Source organism: Lichenostomus cassidix, unplaced genomic scaffold (genome assembly GCF_008360975.1).
Source record: "Lichenostomus cassidix isolate B80296 unplaced genomic scaffold, HeHo_3.0 HiC_scaffold_33, whole genome shotgun sequence".
Taxonomy (NCBI): Eukaryota; Metazoa; Chordata; class Aves; order Passeriformes; family Meliphagidae; genus Lichenostomus; species Lichenostomus cassidix.
In genome coordinates this window covers 1560743-1580448 of record NW_028147632.1, presented here as the reverse complement: position 1 = coordinate 1580448, position 19706 = coordinate 1560743, and the positions used below count along the sequence as shown (strand labels likewise).

General features: G+C 55.1%; 1 protein-coding gene across 1 annotated transcript in view; it reads left to right on the top strand.

Moving 5' to 3' along the window:
- The window catches only part of LOC146421398 (uncharacterized), a 48055-nt gene extending 28356 nt beyond the window's left edge, over positions 1 to 19699 (top strand). The window contains exons 2-6 of the mRNA XM_085047537.1: positions 7 to 926; positions 7696 to 7701; positions 8319 to 8327; positions 10008 to 10508; positions 18930 to 19699. Coding sequence (XP_084903663.1) covers positions 7 to 926; positions 7696 to 7701; positions 8319 to 8327; positions 10008 to 10508; positions 18930 to 19665 — 2172 coding nt within the window. The 3' untranslated portion in view covers positions 19666 to 19699. The remainder of the gene's footprint in view (positions 1 to 6; positions 927 to 7695; positions 7702 to 8318; positions 8328 to 10007; positions 10509 to 18929) is intronic.
- Positions 19700 to 19706: the final 7 nt, after the last annotated feature.

The following is a 19706-nucleotide window of genomic DNA, read 5'->3' as shown; positions in this document are numbered from 1 at the left end:
AAGCAGGATTTGTCATTGCCAAGGCATGGCTGGATGGAGGAGGAGGAAAAGGCCCAGAGAGGCAGCCGGAGCTCGGAGCTGGGGGAGAAGCCTGAGAGCAGAGAGAAGCCCCACAAGTGTGGGGAATGTGGGAAAAGCTTCAGGCGGAGATCTGAGCTGATCATGCACCAGAGGATCCACACTGGGGAAAAGCCCTATGAGTGTGGGAAGTGTGGGAAAAGCTTTAGCCAGATGTCCAACCTGATCACACACCAGGTGATCCACACTGGGGAAAAGTCCTACGATTGCACGGAATGTGGGAAGAGCTTCAGCCACAGCTCCAACCTGATGCAGCACAAGAAGATCCATACTGGGGAGAGGCCCTACGAGTGTGGGAAGTGTGGGAAGAGGTTTAACACCAGCTCCCATCTCCTCCTCCATGAGCGCATTCACACCCAGGAGAGGCCCTTCCGCTGCCCTGACTGTGGGAAGGGCTTCAAGCAAAACTCCACCCTCATCACCCACCGGCGCATCCACACTGGGGAAAAGCCCTATGAGTGTGGGAAGTGTGGGAAGAGCTTCAGCCGGATGTGCACCCTGATGCGGCACCAGGTGATCCACACTGGGGAAAAGCCCTACGATTGCGTGGAATGTGGGAAGAGCTTCAGCAACAGCTCCAGCCTGATCAAGCACAAGAAGATCCACACCGGGGAGAGGCCCTATGAGTGTCCCACGTGTGGGAAGAGGTTTCAGACCAGCTCCAATCTCCTCCGCCATGAGCGCATTCACACCCAGGAGAGGCCCTTCCGCTGCCCTGACTGTGGGAAGGGCTTCAAGCAAAATGGCAACCTCATCAGGCACCGGCGCATCCACACTGGGGAAAAGCCCTACGAGTGTGGGGAGTGTGGGAAGAGCTTCTCCACGAGCTCTCACTTGACGAAGCACCAGTGAGGGAAGCCCTGCGAGTGTCCCGAGTGCAGGAAGAGCTTCATTGCTGCTCCAACTCCATCCCCAGTGGGAAGATCTGCACTGGATGATCCCCAGTGACCCCAGCTGTGCAGAGCCCTGGTGATCCGTGCTGCTGGTGATCCGTGTGGCAAAGACACCTGGCTGGTGGCTCCACACCCTCCTGGCTCCCCGTGGGCACCTGGATGAAGGCAGGGCCAGGAATGTCCATGGGAATTCCTGGGGACATCAGAAATCCCCTGGGGAGAGCGGATTTGTTGACTTTCCACCCCAGAAAATCTCACCTTTTGTGTTCAGTTATATCATCTCTTGGCATGAGGCAACACTGGATGGCCTTGGAGGTCTTTTGCAACCTCAGGGATTCCATGATTCTGATTTTCTCTCACCCAGTGGCATCTTTCACAGCCAAATGGTTCTGAATTGGGGCAAAAAGCAGGATTTTGGGGTGGAAACGTCCAAAAATGTTCTTCCCTCCCACCCAACCACATGGATCCTCAGCGGGCACAGACATGTAAATCCTTTTCTTTCAGGTTTGGTCTTGTTTTCATTTCAATCCTTCAAAACACCTGAATTTGGGGTAAAAATGAAGATATTGAGGTGAGACATGGGTGGGACATTGGGGTCACAGCTGTTATGATCCAAACATTGAGGTTCTTTGGAAATACCTCTGCCCGAATTAAGGTGCAAACGAGACCACATGCCAGTCAGTAGTGTAGGTTTTATTTGATAGTAAATATGAGAGAAAGAGGGAGGAAAAGAGAGGAAAAGAGAAGTAGGAAAAGAGGTGAGGGGGACAGAAAGAGGGAGAAAGAAAACATCACCATCCGTGGATCCCAACGATGTCACATTGATCTTCTCCAGCTGCTCTTCTCAGTGGTGGTTTTCCCCCCAAAAAGCACAGAGTGCCAAGGGTTAATATACACTCAGGCCAGGTGACAATGTCCAGCATGTCCCCCCGGGGCAGGGGACAGTCTCTAGCAGCAGACTCTGCTTGCATCACCTGCACTGCTGTGGTGCAAGGCCTGGCATTTGGGGGTCTGTGATGGATTGTGACTCCCCTCAGCTCCTCTCACGTCAAAGTCCCGATTTGATGTCGAACTGCTCCAGCAGCGTGCGGTGGAGATTTTTGGGGGTTCTGTGCCGTTTTGGGGGATTTTTGTGTCCTTCTTGGGGTTTCTGGGTCATTTTTGGGGGGGTTCTGGGTCACCTTTTGGGGTTTCTGTCTCACTTTTGGGCGTTTGTCATGTCATTTTTGGGGTTTTTTGTATCATTTTGGGTGTTTCTGTGTCATTTTTAGGGTCTCAAGTGTCACTTTTTGGGATTTCTGTGTCACTATTGGGGATTTCTGTGTCAATTTTGGGGTTTCTTTGTCGTTTTTTGGGGTTCTGTGTCACTTTTTGGGATTTCTCTTCCATTTTGGGGGTTTTCTCTGCCATTTTTGGGGTCTCACTGTCCCACTGGAGGTTTCCCATCGTCACTTTTTGAGTCTCCATGTCACTTTTTGGGGTTTCTGTGTCACTTTTTGGGGTTTTTTTTCTGCAATTTTTGGGGTTTCAGTGTCGTTTTTTGGGGTTTCTGTGTCACTTTTTGGTGGGGTTGGGGGTTCCACAGCTGGGCAGTTTGTGTAAACCTGGCTTCTGCTGATGCCTGATGGGTTTTTGTCCTTTTTCATTGTACTTTTATACTCTTTTTATATCCTTTTTACCCTTTCCCATTCCTGTACCTTTTACTCTCTGTGTCTCAGCCCCACATGTTTATAACCCTTGTGCTCCAGCCTCGTTCAGAATTCTTTGGAGAAGACGAAACAATCTCCACAATTTCAAGAGCATGAGGCACCAGCCTTGAAAGAGCTTTATCACTGGGACATGTTTCTGTAAACTAATTTGTAACTTTTTTCTGGGGGGAGGTAATTTGAATAAGGGGGCAATGACTTCATTTGTTAGGTTTCTCATTGGGGAATTTTAGATAGGTATGTTAATCAGTGAAGTCCATAAATTGCAAACCCGTGATATTGTCGCTCTCTTTCCGTCGTGGTGCACCTGGGATCCTATTAAACCAAGGGAATATTTTCCTACACTGCGGGGTCTGTGCTCAATCTTTCCCAGCATTTTAGGCATCACAGTGAGCTGTGCTCTGCCCCCACCCCAAACTCAGCCAGGGATGATTCACAGAGCAGCTGGTGGCTTTGGATTTGTGTGTGCATTCCTTTCCCTCAGCCTGAGATGAGTGAACAATAGGTTTCCCTTTATGGGATCTCAGCAGTTTGACTCTCAGTCCAAAGTCCCAGTCAGGTATCTTCAGAGAGGATTTTTGATTGTAGCTTCTTTGTACACTTTTTGTTATAATGAGCAAAACTTTGTATCGATGTTTGAGGCGTGAAATATTTCAGTGTCTGATAACAGCCATGGTGGGACACTGGGGACACAGCCAGGGTGGGACATTGGGGACACAGCCATGGTGGGACATTGGGGACACAGACAGGGTGGGACATTGGGGACACAGACAGGGAGGGCAAAGGCAGGCAGAGCTTTCCCCGTCCAAAACTGCACCCAAAAATCCCCAAATTCAGGAATTTCTCCCAGAAAAAAGCTGTCAGGAGCTTCCTGAATGGAGGGAAAGGGGCGATGGGACATTTAAAAGAGTTGAATTGGGTTTGACACCCCTGGTATTGGGTTTGGTCCTCCTGGAACTGGATTGGATTGACTGGGAATTGGGTTGGATTTACCTGGAATTTGGTTTGATCCACCTGGAACTGGATTTGGTTTACCTGGAATGGGGTTTTCTCGACCTGGAATTGGGTTTGACCCCCCTGGAATTTGTTTTGACTCACCTGGAGCTGGGTTGGATCAATCTGGGATTCAGTTTGATTTACCTGGAATTGGGTTGGATTTACATTGGATTTACCCGTAAAGATTTTGTTGTTTGGGCTGATTATACTCGGGCTGTGCTCCAAAAACAAAAGGAAACACTGGTAATTCTGGCTCTGGGCTTGGCAGGTCCCAGGGTTCTTTTGAATTATTCACTTCTGAGAGCCAAAATCTTTCCCAAGGTGTTCCACCACAATTCCCAGTGGCTCAGGGAGGAGTCACTGCCAATTTTGCTGAACAGATCAGTGATGTGAGCCAAGGATGGCCCAGCTGCTAGTGAGGAGTCACAGCCATGGAGCTGCTAAATCAGGATCCCAAAATTCACTGTGGGACAGAGCCTGAGCTCTGTGGGACACAGGTGGGACAGAAGGGTTTGGGACACCAGAGGAGCCACTGACTAAGCTCAGTCCTGTTGTACAGTGGGACAGGAAATCACCTTTGAAATTCAAAATCCTGCTGTGCTTCTGTTGGGCTCCAAAATCAGAAACACTCCAGACAATCACAAGAAGTTTATTCTAGCCCGGCTATGTTTAAAGGCAAGCCTGACTGAGAACCCAGACTGGAAACAACACAGAAAGAAGTAACTTGTTTTTGTCAACAGAAGATGCATTGCAGGATTTGCACTGACCACCCTGAATGAGGTTATTTAATCTAATGCTCTGCTCTGCCATGAGTTGTTTCAGCACAGAAGGACTAAATGGTTGCTTTAACATGGACATGGCAACTGAGGGACAGAAAAGTAAAGATCTGCAGGGATTGTAAGTGTGGTTTGCCTTAGTGCACTCTGAGCAGAGAGAGCTTTGTTATCAGCAGAGTTCATGTTGATCTAAGACTACAGGAAGAGCAAAACCAGCTGAAGTTTCCGTTCTGCACTGCAGAGCACAGCAGAGAGCCAAACAGGATGAAAATGATGAAATTACTTGGCTCCCAGGGCCAAAAACAGCCGCAGAGAGGAGGAGCACACATTTTTGTTTCACAGATCACTCTGCCAGTTATTAAACCACCATTCGACATGGTGCCAGAGATTGTCAGTGAACTGTGAAAAGTGTTAAATTCCAGACAGGTTCTGAGACAGGGATTTGCTCCAAAATGAAGAAGGAATAACTTTGTATCTGCAATTGGATACATTTTAAAAAGTGGTATTGGGTATATTGTAATCAACACGTTTCAAGTGATGTTAGATACATTGTAATTGAAGATGGTTATATTGTAATTGAACTTGGATACACTGTAATTGCAACATCTGTCTGCTCTGGGTGTGTCATCATCCCACGGCAGAGTCCCTGTGACACTTTGTGCTGGGACTGCTCCAAAAAGACACAGAATCACACAAAAAGCGGAGACTTGATCAAGAACAGACAATAGAAATTTTCAGTTCCCCTAAAGGTGCTGGATAGAGCTTAAAGATTAGCGAGCAGAGAGATAAAAGGGGATAAAGGTGTGCAAACAGGATGATAAACATAGATGAAATCAGGGCAGGAACAGAGAAAGAGAATTACAGTGAGGTTGGGCAAGTTATGCAACGAGAAGCAATTTCGAGGAAAGCTGAGCTTTCCTCCAAACATCAGTGAGTGCAATCACCAGAAACACCTTTAGATGTCCCTCCAGGACCACAAAAGGACTCTGAGCAGGAGGTGGATGGATGGAAAGGAGCACGAGGAAAGGTTTATGAATTAGCCAGGAAGTGTTTAGTAATGAATATGTGTGATCCGCGTGGAACAAATACCCCATTCGGAAGTTTTACCCCACACATCAGATTAAAGAAGAGATCCTCGGGGTTTGTTCAGCACTGATAAAGAACGGCTGCTTTCAAATGCTTCAAATTAGAAGCATTGCTAGAAAGCTCATTTTCTGGCTGATTTTGGTATCATGGTCACAGAGAGGAATCCCTGTCCTGCTCCAGCCTGGGGTCTCTGCCAGGGGACACAACCCCTCAGAAAAGGCTGCTCAGGCGAGGATCCCCACAGGCCCAAAAATCCCGAGGTTCTGCGGGGGCTTCCCACGGCCTCTCTCACGCATCTCCTGCTCCACCCTCTGGGCTCCTGCCGGGGCTGCAGGGAGCTCTCTGCTCCATCCCGGACTCACCAGGGCGGTTCCTTGGCCTCCTGCCCAGCCCGGGACATTCCAGGGCAATCCCGGGTCTGACATTGAGGCTCCGCGGAGCTTCGAGCCCCTCAGAGAACTTTTTATAGAACCCGCCCAAAGCCCGCCCTTCGCACCCATTGGCTGATGTTCCCGCCCGAACCCCACTGCTCCTTTTGATTGTCTGAATCTCCTGCCACTCCTCATCCTCACGCACTGATTGGCCAGAGCTGCTCTGAGGGACAATCCCGCCTTGTCCCCACATCGCTTTCATTTCCCCCAAAAAGCCAAAATCTCCCCAAACCCCTTGGGCTGAGCGGAGGAACGGACAGGGTTTGGGCAGAAAACTCCCAAATCGTTGTTCCCCAGGCTGGGAAGGACAAACGGAACCCAACTGATTTGGGAGCTCCAGCAGCTCCTCTCTGCCGGCCCAGCTGAAGGCCTCGCTGGCTGCTGGAGGCTGCACGGGCAGACTGGGAGCACTGGGAAGAGGCTCTGGCTCGGCTGAAGCCCCCGGGGCAGGGGCAGCAGGGCAAGGGACAGGGCTGCAGGTGCTGAGGGGACACGAGGGACAGCACGGCCTTGATTAGCATTTCTTACAAAGTAATAAAGTAATGAAGGAAATAACAACAACAACATTTACACTATAAATACTGATGGAGGTCGCACAAGGACCTCTCAGCGAATGCTCTGAGTTGGAAGGGACCCACAAGGACGCAGTCCAACCCTTAAGGGAATGGCCCCTGTGGGGTCAAATCATGACTTTGGTATTATCAGAACCTTACCCCAGCCAAGGTCATAAGGCAGCAAAGGTTTCACAGCTGAATCCACAGGGACATACAAATATATATGTACCTGGTTAGTAAACATACAGAGTGCAAGAGAAACATGACTTTTGTGAAGCTTTCAGAATTACAAAAGAACCCCCAGGCTCAGCCCAGGCAGCCACACATCTGTTTTCTCATCATCTCCTCTTCCTGCAGGTTCATCTCCTGCAGAACAGGCAGTGATGTGACCCTGAGGATCTGTGCAAGGCAGACACTGCAGCTGAGGAAGGAAATCCCCATGCTGGGGGGATGAGGTGAAGCTGAGACTGCCCAGCACAGAAAATATCCTTCCTCCATTCCCCATTAGAGGTGGGTTTGGGCTCTGCTGCAGATATACTGCATCTCATTTGAACAGATTGCACTCCCGAGATAATTCTCAGCCAGGTGCACACACCCTGCATTGCCCAGCACAGGAACCCTGCAGGGAGGAGCAGAGACATTGCTGGAACCTCAGGGGAACACATTGTGCCCCTGTGCCCCCAGGCTCTGCCTGTGCCCCCAGGCTCTGCCTGTGCCCCCCAGGGCCCTGCCTGTGCCCCCAGGGCCCTGCCTGTGCCCCCCAGGACTCAGGAGGAGCTGAAGTTGCTGCCATCCACCCACTGCAGCCGCTGGCCCTGTCTGTGCAGCCCGAGCCAGTAATCAACATTCCTGCTGAGGCGGAACAGGAACTCCTGGCAAGGAGAGAGGAGCAAACTACGGACTCCTAGCCCAGGAGCTCCCCAGGGTCCCCTTGGCCTTCCCAAACCCCCCAAACCCCTCACTCACCATTTCCTTGTCAGTGAGCACAGCCAGGGAAGCCTCGAGCTCGGAGCACCGAGCCTTAGCCTGATCCCAGGAGAGACGATGCCTCGAGAGGAAGTAGCAGATCCCGTTGTACCCAACCCAGCCATGGGGACAGGCCAGCAGCACCCGAGCTGCAGGGTTAACTGGAGTAACTGGAGTCTCTCTGTGTATTCTCCCTGCAGAGGGAAGAGAAGAATGTCTGAGGATTCTCCCCTCAGGCAGCAGTGAGCCAGCAGTGCCCCGAGGGGTTGGGCTGAGGCTGCTGCTCCTCCCTTACCTGACACAGCAGCCAAGGACACCCCCAGAGCCACAACCAGGGCTAGGAGCACAACCAGCACCACGATAAACTTGAGGTGGGATCTGATCCTCTAGCCTGGAGCTGGAAAGAGCAGTTCGTCGTGAGGATGGAGCTGTCCTGAGCAGGCTCAGCCCTCACATCTCCCACCCGACGCCCAGGGAACAGAGGAGGGACCCTCAGCCTGTGTGCCACTCACTGAGCTGGCAGCAGGAGAGACAAGGGAATGGGGACAGAGCCAGGGACAAGGGACACAGACAGGGACAGGGGACACAGACAGGGACAAGGGACACAGACAGGGACAGGGGACAGCTACGGCTGAACTGCCCAGGCCCAGGCATGTCACTCCCAGCAGAGCACCACGTCTCTTCCAGAGCCCTGGACACAGCCACACCCTGCCAGCCCTGTGCTCCTGGACTGACACTGTCCCCTTCCTAGAGGCCACCCGTGAGGGTTCTTTTGAGTTCATTCCTGGTTGCTGAAGTGCTGTGGACTTCCAGCAGATCCTTCACACTCCAGTCACACGGGGTCGTGTGTCCCCCCAGCCCTGCTGTCACTCTGACCCCGCCCGGCTGCTCCCAGTGCTCCCAATAAAGCTTCCCAGTTGGCTCCGGTCGCGTTTCTTGGGGGGCACTGGGGAGGGACTTGGGGGGACCCCGCGGTGGGGCTGTGATTGGGGGGCAGACCTGACCACGGGATGGATCGGGAATGGGGACCCCCGTGTGTCCCCAAGTGTCACCCCGCTCTGGGGGGTCTTGGGAGGCAGCTGAACCCCGACACGGCACCCAGCGAACCCCAAAATAGGCGCTGAGACTCCCCTGAGCCCCCCAGAACCTCCAAACCCCATAGAAAAACAGCCCCGAAAAATAGCCCCGTGAAAATGAGCCAATGGGAGAAGGCGCTGAGCGATTCTGATCCAATCCGAGCTCGCGGCGCTGATGACTCTCCAGTTCCCAGGCAGACCCGCAGCGCCCAGCGCTCCCCACCCCAACCCCACCTGCGCCCCCCCCACGCCCCCAGCGCTTCCCGCCAGCCCAATTTGGGGAGGGGGCGCCTGGGGGGCGCCCAGGCCTGGCCCGGAGCCCAGCGCTGCCCCAGCCCGACCTGCCCCGGCTCCATCCCGGCTCCTCCCGCGGCATGCGACGGCGTGGGGAAAAGGGGGAGAAAGGGTGGGCGCTGGGCTTGGGGGGAGGAGGAGAAGGGATGGAGGAGGAGGAGGAGGGATGAGGAAGGAGCGGGAGAAAGGCCGGAGATCCGAGCAGGAGCAGGAGGCGGAAGGAGGAAGGAGGAGAGAGGAACAGGAAGAGGTGGAAGAGAGGAAGAGGAGGAGCAGCAGAAGCCGCGCGCAGCTCTTTGTCTGCCGCGGCCCCGGGAGCATCGGCGCTCCGCACGCCGCAGGTGAGGGGGAGGAGGAAGTCGCCCCAAATGTCTCGGGGGTCCCCGAGCGGCGTTTTTTCTGGGCGGGTGTTTGGAGCTCGCAGCTTCCGGGATTGAGCCCCAAATCTCGTTCAGGGTCGCTGGGAGGGTTTGATTGTGCGGGGGGAACGTTTGGATGTGGCGGAAGGGCAAAGCTGAGGCGCCAGTGGGGCTTTGGGGGATATTTTGGGGGCTGCAGGTGGGCACGGCCCGGTGTCGGGGTGGGAGGGGGACAAGGGGCATGGGGTCCGGCCGGGAGAGCGGTGGAGGGGAAGGGCGGGAGCCCCGGAGTGGGGTGAGCGGAGAGGGGCGATGGCGGAGCTGGGGAAGCCCCGGCAGGCTGGAGAGGGGGGAGCGTGGATAAGGGGGAAGCCTGGGATCCCTGGAAGCGCGGAGCAGAGAATGAGGGGAGAAGGGACCCCTGGGACCCCAAAGCCCCCGGATCATCCCTAAGCGGGACCCTGGAAAACAGGGAAGCCCGGGAGCCTCGGGAGCGCCATGAGTGCAAGGAACGGAGACCCTGAGGAGGCCAAAATGCAAAGAGCAGAGAGGGGGAAATGCTGGGAGGATTTTGAGGTGAATGGTGCTGGTTTGGGGTTTTTATGGCCACAAACCCCTGGGAGAGTTGCAGAGCTGGAGCTGGGCAGGAGGAACCCCCAGGGCAAGGCGCTGAGCCCTTGTTTTTGCCCCAAAGCAGGATTTGTCATTGCCAAGGCGTGGCCGGATGGAGGAGGAGGAAAAGGCCCGGAGATGCAGCCGGAGCTCGGAGCTGGGGGAGAAGCCTGAGGGCAGAGAGAAGCCCCACAAGTGTGGGGAATGTGGGAAAAGGTTCAGGTGGAGATGTCAGCTGATCCGGCACCAGAGGATCCACACTGGGGAAAAGCCCTATGAGTGTGGGGAGTGTGGGAAGAGCTTCAGCGTGATGTCCAACCTGATGCGGCACCAGCTGATCCACACTGGGGAAAAGCCCTACGATTGTGCAGTATGTGGGAAGAGCTTCAGCCACAGCTCCAGCCTGATGCAGCACAAGAAGATCCACACTGGGGAGAGGCCCTATGAGTGTGGGAAGTGTGGGAAGAGGTTTCAGACCAGCTCCCATCTCCTCCTCCATGAGCGCATTCACACCCAGGAGAGGCCCTTCCGCTGCCCTGACTGTGGGAAGCGCTTCAAGCACAACTCCACCCTCATCAGGCACCGGCGCATCCACACTGGGGAAAAGCCCTACGAGTGTGGGGAGTGTGGGAAGAGCTTCTCCAGAAGCTCTCACTTGACTCAGCACCAACGGAGGCACCAGTGAGGGAAGCCCTGCGAGTGTCCCGAGTGCAGGAAGAGCTTCATTGCTGCTCCAACTCCATCCCCAGTGGGAAGATCTGCAGTGGATGATCCCCAGTGACCCCCATTTGGCTGAATCCTGGTGACCCCCATTCCAGCTGATCCCTGTAATTTGCGAAGAAGGTGTTTTATATGGTCAAATTTTCCTTCTTCTCCTATTCTGAGTTTGTTAGCAATAAATTCAACTCACATATGCAATTTCCAGCCTGTTTTGTGCACCAAGGTGTTGGATGAGGGATCTCTTAGCCAGGTCCTTCTATCAGCTCAGGAAGCCTTGGTTCAATTTTCTCTCCCCACGGCGGCTGTGCAGGGCAGTGAGAGAGCAGCTCTGCTGGGTGCCTGGCATGGGGCCAGCGTCACCCCACTGCAATGTGCCATGGCCTCGTGTGGCCCTGTGCTCTGGAGCCAGCGCTGCTGTTGCTTTTTCCTTGCTGATGGTTTTCTCTTTTGCAGGAAAGGCTTGTGAAGTGCTCCCGCTGTCCCTGGCGTCCCCTGGGCGCCGGCAGCCGCGTCCCTTGGCCTGCTCCCCCTGGGCCGTTGCAGGGCGGCTGGCGGAGGCTGGGAGCTGCCGTGGGGGCCGGGGGGCTGCCCCGGGGGCTGCGTGCCGAGGCGGGGCCGGGAGGTGCGGAGAACTTGGTCGCTGTTTGCAGAGCAATGGCGCCTTGGGCCCGGGCCCGTTGCAGGGCTGTTCCTCATGTGCGGCTTTGGCCTCGGCCAGCCCGGGGGGCCCTGAGAGCGCGGGGCTTGGGCTGTGCGCTGTGCAGAGCCCGCGCCTCGCTGCCCTTGGCTGGCTGTGCTGTCACTCGGGATTGTCCCAGCGCCATTGCTGCTCGGTGCCAGCGAGCGGGGACAAGGCCGGCGCCGGTGTTGCCCCCAGGCAGGCAGGCAGGCAGGCAGGGCTTTAGTGGGGCAGCAGCGGCGCCATGGTGGGAGCGTGTGTGCGGCCCGGGAGCGGCGGCAGCGGGCAGAGCCCGGGGAGGCGGCGGCGGAGCTCGGAGAGGCTGTCCCAGCGCAGGTGGGAGCCGCGCTGCCTTGTGCCGGGGCTCGGGGCTCGCTGCGGGCGGATGGAGGGGATGGCGGGGGCGGCAGGGGGGCTGTGGCGGCTTCCTTCTCCCGTCTCCCTCCCTCCCTCCCTCCCTGGCTGTGCCGCCGTGTTGCCGCTGGCCTGTCATAATGTTAGAGTAAAACAGCAGCGATTCCAGAGCACTGCTGCTTTTGAGAGTGAAACTCCTGACATTTCATGAGTGGTAAATCTGACCCCAAATAAAACCTCAAATATTCAGGAGATGACAAAATTCACAGTGATAGCAATTAAAGATGAAATCAGCTACCAGGGAGGGGGAGGATTGCTTTGGGATTCAGTTCTTCAACCTTCATTAGGAAGATTGGGAACGAATCCAAGTGCATTTTGTGGAAGGATGGACTTTGGGATCCTCGGGTGAAACCCAGGACTCCTCCCAGCTCTTTCTCCTGGCAAGAGCAGAGAAATTGTGAAGAGAACCAGAAGTTTCTGCCCCTGGGAAATGGAAAATTGGGATTTTTGGTAGGCACAGGAGCTGTTCATTCCAAATTAAACACCCTGCAAGGGGAATGAAGTGGTGATTTTGTCACAACTGTCAGTGAAATTAGTGCCTTTTCCATCTAATTGAATTCAAACTGGGGAAATGATGGAAAATTCATGGATTTTTGCACCTGCCCAGCTCTCCAGAACATCATTATTAGGAGGAAATTTACTGGAAAAAGGTTTGAAATTCTCTGATGTTAAAGCTCTGATTTTGAAATTCCCTAGGTTAAATTCAACTGAGCAGGAGACAAACTGTGAGGGAGTTGCAGACTTTCCTTGGCATGATCAGGGCATGGATCAGGAATTATTGATTATGATCTGGAGTTTTGAAATTACCCATAAAGATTTTCTTGTTTTGGCTAATCACACTCGGGCTGTGCTCCAAAAACAAAACGAAACACTGGTAATTCTGGCTCTGGGCTTGGCAGGTCCCAGGGATCTTTTGAATTATTAACTTCTGAGAGACAAAATCTTTCCCAAGGTGTTCCACCACAATTCCCAGTGGCTCAGGGAGGAGTCACAGCCAATTTTGCTGAACAGATCAGTGATGTGAGCCAAGGATGGCCCAGCTGCTAGTGAGGAGTCACAGCCATGGAGCTGCTAAATCAGGATCCCAAAATTCACTGTGGGACAGAGCCTGAGCTCTGTGGGACACACGTGGGACAGAAGGGTTTGGGACACCAGAGGAGCCACTGACTGAGCTCAGTCCTGTTGTACAGTGGGACAGGAAATCACCTTTGAAATTCAAAATCCTGCTGTGCTTCTGTTGGGCTCCAAAATCAGAAACACTCCAGACAATCACAAGAAGTTTATTTCAGCCCGGCTATGTTTAAAGGCAAGCCTGACTGAGAACCCAGACTGGAAACAACACAGAAAGAAGTAACTTGTTTTTGTCAACAGAAGATGCATTGCAGGATTTGCACTGACCACCCTGAATGAGGTTATTTAATCTAATGCTCTGCTCTGCCATGAGTTGTTTCAGCACAGAAGGACTAAATGGTTGCTTTAACATGGACATTGCAACTGAGGGACAGAAAAGTAAAGATCTGCAGGGATTGTAAGTGTGGTTTGCCTTAGTGCACTCTGAGCAGAGAGAGCTTTGTTATCAGCAGAGTTCATGTTGACCTAAGACTACAGGAAGAGCAAAACCAGCTGAAGTTTCCGTTCTGCACTGCAGAGCACAGCAGAGAGCCAAACAGGATGAAAATGATGAAATTACTTGGCTCCCAGGGCCAAAAACAGCTGCAGAGAGGAGGAGCACACATTTTTGTTTCACAGATCACTCTGCCAGTTATTAAACCACCATTCCACATGGTGCCAGAGATTGTCAGTGAACTGTGAAAAGTGTTAAATTCCAGACAGGTTCTGAGACAGGAATTTGCTCCAAAATGAAGAAGGAATAACTTTGTATCTGCAATTGGATACATTTTAAAAAGTGGTATTGGGTATATTGTAATAGACAGGTTTCAAGTGATGATAGATACATTGTAATTGAAGATGGTTATATTGTAATTAAACTTGGATACACTGTAATTGCAACATCTGTCTTCTCTGGGTGTGTCATCATCCCACGGCAGAGTCCCTGTGACACTTTGGGCTGGGACTGCTCCAAAAAGACACAGAATCACACAAAAAGTGGAGACTTGATCAAGAACAGACAATAGAAATTTTCAGTTCCCCTAAAGGTGCTGGATAGAGCTTAAAGATTAGCGAGCAGAGAGATAAAAGGGGATAAAGGTGTGCAAACAGGATGATAAACATAGATGAAATCAGGGCAGGAACAGAGAAAGAGAACTACAGTGAGGTTGGGCAAGTTATGCAACGAGAAGCAATTTCGAGGAAAGCTGAGCTTTCCTCCAAACATCAGTGAGTGCAATCACCAGAAACCCCTTTAGATGTCCCTCCAGGACCACAAAAGGACTCTGAGCAGGAGGTGGATGGATGGAAAGGAGCACGAGGAAAGGTTTATGAATTAGCCAGGAAGTGTTTAGTAATGAATATGTGTGATCCGGGTGGAACAAATACCCCATTCGGAAGTTTTACCCCACACACTAGATTAAAGAAGAGATCCTCGGGGTTTGTTCAGCACTGATAAAGAATGGCTGCTTTCAAATGCTTCAAATAAGAAGCATTGCTAGAAAGCTCATTTTCTGGCTGATTTTGGTATCAAGGTCACAGAGAGGAATCCCTGTCCTGCTCCAGCCTGGGGTCTCTCCCAGGGGACACAACCCCTCAGAAAAGGCTGCTCAGGCGAGGATCCCCACAGGCCCAAAAATCCCGAGGTTCTGCGGGGACTTCCCACCGCCTCTCTCACGCATCTCCTGCTCCACCCTCTGGGCTCCTGCCGGGGCTGCAGGGAGCTCTCTGCTCCATCCCGGACTCACCCACAGCGGTTCCCTGGCCTCCTGCCCGGCCCGGCACTTTCCGGAGCCATTGCGAACAGACATTTGGAAGGAAGATCCGCGGAGCGCCGCTTCCCTCAGGGAAACTCCGCCTACCGTGCAAAGCCCGCCCCTCGCTCCCATTGGCTGATTTTCCCGCCATAAACCCGCCCCTAGATCTCATTGGCTGATTCGCCGATTAGAAAGCCCGCCCTAGCTTTGATTGGCTGATTCTGCCGCCACTCCTCGTTCTCGAGCTCTGATTGGTCAGAGGGGCTCTGAGGGACGATCTCCCTCAGCCCCACATCGCTTTGATTTCCCCCAAAAAGCCAAAATCTCCCCAAACCCCTTGGGCTGAGCGGAGGAACGGACAGCGTTTGGGCAGAAAACTCCCAAATCATTGTTCCCCAGGCTGGGAAGGACAAACGGAACCAAACTGATTCGGGAGCTCCAGCAGCTCCTCTCTGCCGGCCCAGCTGAAGGCCTCGCTGGCTGCTGGAGGCTGCACGGGCAGACTGGGAGCACTGGTGGGAAGAGGCTCTGGCTCGGCTGAAGCCCCCGGGGCAGGGGCAGCAGGGCAAGGGACAGGGCTGCAGGTGCTGAGGGGACACGAGGGACAGCACGGCCTTGATTAGCATTTCTTACAAAAGTAATAAAGTAATGAAGGAAATAACAACAACAACATTTACACTATAAATACTGATGGAGGTCGCACAAGGACCTCTCAGCGAATGCTCTGAGTTGGAAGGGACCCACAAGGACACAGTCCAACCCTTAAGGGAATGGCCCCTGTGGGGTCAAATCATGACTTTGGTATTATCAGAACCTTACCCCAGCCAAGGCACATCATAAGGCAGCAAAGGTTTCACAGCTGAATCCACAGGGACATACAAATATATATGTACCTGGTTAGTAAACATACAGAGTGCAAGAGAAACATGACTTTTGTGAAGCTTTCAGAATTACAAAAGAACCCCCAGGCTCAGCCCAGGCAGCCACACATCTGTTTTCTCATCATCTCCTCTTCCTGCAGGTTCATCTCCTGCAGAACAGGCAGTGATGTGACCCTGAGGATCAGTGCAAGGCAGACACTGCAGCTGAGGAAGGAAATCCCCATGCTGGGGGGATGAGGTGAAGCTGAGACTGCCCAGCACAGAAAATATCCTTCCTCCATTCCCCATTAGAGGTGGGTTTGGGCTCTGCTGCAAACACGCACCATTTGAACAGATTGCACTCCCGAGATAATTCTCAGCCAGGTGCACACACCCTGCATTGCCCAGCACAGGAACCCTGCAGGGAGGAGCAGAGACATTGCTGGAACCTCAGGGGAACACATTGTGCCCCTGTGCCCCCAGGCTCTGCCTGTGCCCCCGGGCTCTGCCTGTGCCCCCCAGGCCCTGCCTGTGCCCCCCAGGGCCCTGCCTGTGCCCCCCCGGGCCCTGCCTGTGCCCCCAGGCTCTGCCTGTGCCCCCAAGGCTCTGCCTGTGCCCCCGGGCCCTGCCTGTGCCCCCCAGGCCATGCCTGTGCCCCCAAGGCTCTGCCTGTGCCCCCAAAGCTCTGCCTGTGCCCCCAGGCCATGCCCGTGCCCCCAGGACTCAGGAGGAGTTGAAGCTGCTGCCATCCACCCACTGCAGCCCGAGCCAGTAATCAACATTCCTGCTGAGGCGGAACAGGAACTCCTGGCAAGGAGAGAGGAGCAAACAATGGACTCCTAGCCCAGGAGCACCCCAGGGTCCCCTTGGCCTTCCCAAAGCCCCCAAACCCCTCACTCACCATTTCCTTGTCAGTGAGCACAGCCAGGGAAGCCTCGAGCTCGGAGCACCGAGCCTTAGCCTGATCCCAGGAGAGACGATGCCTCGAGAGGAAGTAGCAGATCCCGTTGTACCCAACCCAGCCATGGGGACAGGCCAGCAGCACCCGAGCTGCAGGGTTAACTGGAGTAACTGGAGTCTCTCTGTGTATTCTCCCTGCAGAGGGAAATGGAGAAGAATGTCTGAGGATTCTCCCCTCAGGCAGCAGTGAGCCAGCAGTGCCCCGAGGGGTTGGGCTGAGGCTGCTGCTCCTCCCTTACCTGACACAGCAGCCAAGGACACCCCCAGAGCCACAACCAGGGCTAGGAGCACAACCAGCACCACGATAAACTTGAGGTGGGATCTGATCCTCTGGCCTGGAGCTGGAAAGAGCAGTTCGTCGTGAGGATGGAGCTGTCCTGAGCAGGCTCAGCCCTCACATCTCCCACCCGACGCCCAGGGAACAGAGGAGGGACCCTCAGCCTGTGTGCCACTCACTGAGCTGGCAGCAGGAGAGACAAGGGATGGGGACACAGCCAGGAACAAGGGACACAGACAGTGACAGGGGACACAGACAGGGACAGGGGACAGAGCAAAGGACAAGGGACACAGACAGGGACAGCGGACAGAGCAAGGGACAAGGGACACAGACAGGGACAGGGGACAGATACGGCTGAACTGCCCAGGCCCAGGCATTTCAGTCCCAGCAGAGCACCACGTCTCTTCCAGAGCCCTGGACACAGCCACACCCTGCCAGCCCTGTGCTCCTGGACTGACACTGTCCCCTTCCTGGAGGCCACCCGTGAGAATTCTTTTGAGTTCATTCCTGGTTGAAGTGCTGTGGACTTCCAGCAGATCCTTCACACTCCAGTCACACGGGGTCGTGTGTCCCCCCAGCCCTGCTGTCACTCTGACCCCGCCCGGCTGCTCCCAGTGCTCCCAGTAAAGCTTCCCAGTTGGCTCCGGTCGCGTTTCTTGGGGGGCACTGGGGAGGGAGTTGAGGGGACCCCGCGGTGGGGCTGTGACTGGGGGGCAGACCTGACCCTGGGATGGATCGGGAATGGGGACCCCCGTGTGTCCCCCAGTGTCACCCCGCTCTGGGGGCCTTGGGAGGCAGCTGAACCCCGACACGGCACACAGCGAACCCCAAAAAAGGCGCTGAGACCCCCTGAGCCCCCCAGAACCTCCAAACCCCATAGAAAAACAGCCCCGAAAAATAGCCCCGCGAAAATGAGCCAATGGGAGAAGGCGCTGAGCGATTCTGATCCAATCCGAGCTCGCGGCGCTGATGACTCTCCAGTTCCCAGGCAGACCCGCAGCGCCCAGCGCTCCCCACCCCAACCCCACCTGCGCCCCCCCCTCGCCCCCAGCGCTTCCCGCCAGCCCAATTTGGGGAGGGGGCGCGTGGGGGGCGCCCAGGCCTGGCCCGGAGCCCAGCGCTGCCCCAGCCCGACCTGCCCCGGCTCCATCCCGGCTCCTCCCGCGGCATGCGACGGCGTGGGGAAAAGGGGGGGAAAGGGTGGGCGCTGGGCTTGGGGGGAGGAGGAGAAGGGATGGAGGAGGAGGAGGAGGGATGAGGAAGGAGCGGGAGAAAGGCCGGAGATCCGAGCAGGAGGAGGCGGGAGGAGGAAGGAGGAGAGAGGAAGAGGAGGAGCCGGAACAGGAAGAGCAGGAAGAGGTTGGAGAGAGGAAGAGCAGCAGCAGCAGAAGAAGCGCGCAGCTCTTTTTCGCGGCCCCGGGAGCATCGGCGCCCCGCACGCCGCAGGTGAGGGGGAGGAAGAAGTCGCCCCAAATGTCTCGGGGGTCCCCGAGCGGCGTTTTTTCTGGGCGGGTGTTTGGAGCTCGCAGCTTCCGGGATTGAGCCCCAAATCTCGTTCAGGGTCGCTGGGAGGGTTTGATTGTGCGGGGGGAACGTTTGGATGTGGCGGAAGGGCAAAGCTGAGGCGCCAGTGGGGCTTTGGGGGATATTTTGGGGGCTGCAGGTGGGCACGGCCCGGTGTCGGGGTGGGAGGGGGACATGGGGCATGGGGTCCGGCCGGGAGAGCGGTGGAGGGGAAGGGCGGGAGCCCCGGAGTGGGGTGAGCGGAGAGGGGCGATGGCGGAGCTGGGGGAGCCCCGGCAGGCTGGAGAGGGGGGAGCGTGGCTAAGGGGAAGCCTGGGATCCCTGGAAGCGCGGAGCAGAGAATGAGGGGAGAAGGGACCCCTGGGAGCCCCAAAGCCCCCGGATCATCCCTAAGCGGGACCCTGGAAAATAGGGAAGCCCGGGAGCCACGGGAGCCCCATGAGTGCAGGGAAGGGAGACCCTGAGGAGGCCAAAGTGCAAAGAGCAGAGAGGGGGAAACGCTGTGAGGGTTTTGAGGTGAATGGTGGTGGTTTGGGGATTTTATGGACACAAACCCATGGGAGAGTTGCAGAGCTGGAGCTGGGCAGGAGGAACCCCCAGGGCAAGGCGCTGAGCCCTTGTTTTTCCCCCAAAGCAGGATTTGTCATTGCCAAGGCATGGCCGGATGGAGGAGGAGGAAAAGGCCCGGAGATGCAGCCGGAGCTCGGAGCTGGGGGAGAAGCCTGAGGGCGGAGAGAAACCCCACAAGTGTGGGGAATGTGGGAAAAGCTTCAGCTGGAGATGTCAGCTGATCTGCCACGAGAGGATCCACACAGGGGAAAAGCCCTATGAGTGTGGGAAGTGTGTTAAGAGGTTTAGCCACATCTCCAACCTGATCAAACACAAGAAGATCCACACAGGGGAAAAGCCCTATCAGTGTGGGAAGTGTGGGAAGAGCTTCCAGACCAGATCTGACCCCCCCAACACACACACCCAAACCCCCCCCCACAAACCAACACAACCCAACCTCATCAGGCACCGGCGCATCCACACTGGGGAAAAGCCCTACGACTGTGGACAATGTGGGAAGAGCTTCAGCCACATCTCCTCCCTGATCAAGCACAAGAAAATCCACACTGGGGAAAAGCCCTATGAGTGTGGGAAGTGTGGGAAGAGCTTCAACCGAAACTCCAACCTCATCACCCACCAGGCGATCCACAGTGGGGAAAAGCCCTACGATTGCACGGAATGTGGGAAGAGCTTCAGCAGTAACTCCAACCTGATCCAGCACAAGATAATCCACACCGGGGGGAGGCCCTATGAGTGTCCCACATGTGGGAAGAGGTTTCAAACCACCTCCAATCTCCTCGTCCATGAGCGCATTCACACCCAGGAGAGGCCCTTCCGCTGCCCTGACTGTGGGAAGGGCTTCAAGCAAAACTCCAACCTCATCAGGCACCGGCGCATCCACACTGGGGAAAAGCCCTATGAGTGTGACGAGTGTGGGAAGAGCTTCTCCAGGAGCTCTCTCTTGACTCAGCACCAACGGAGGCACCAGTGAGGGAAGCCCTGCGAGTGTCCCGAGTGCAGGAAGAGCTTCAT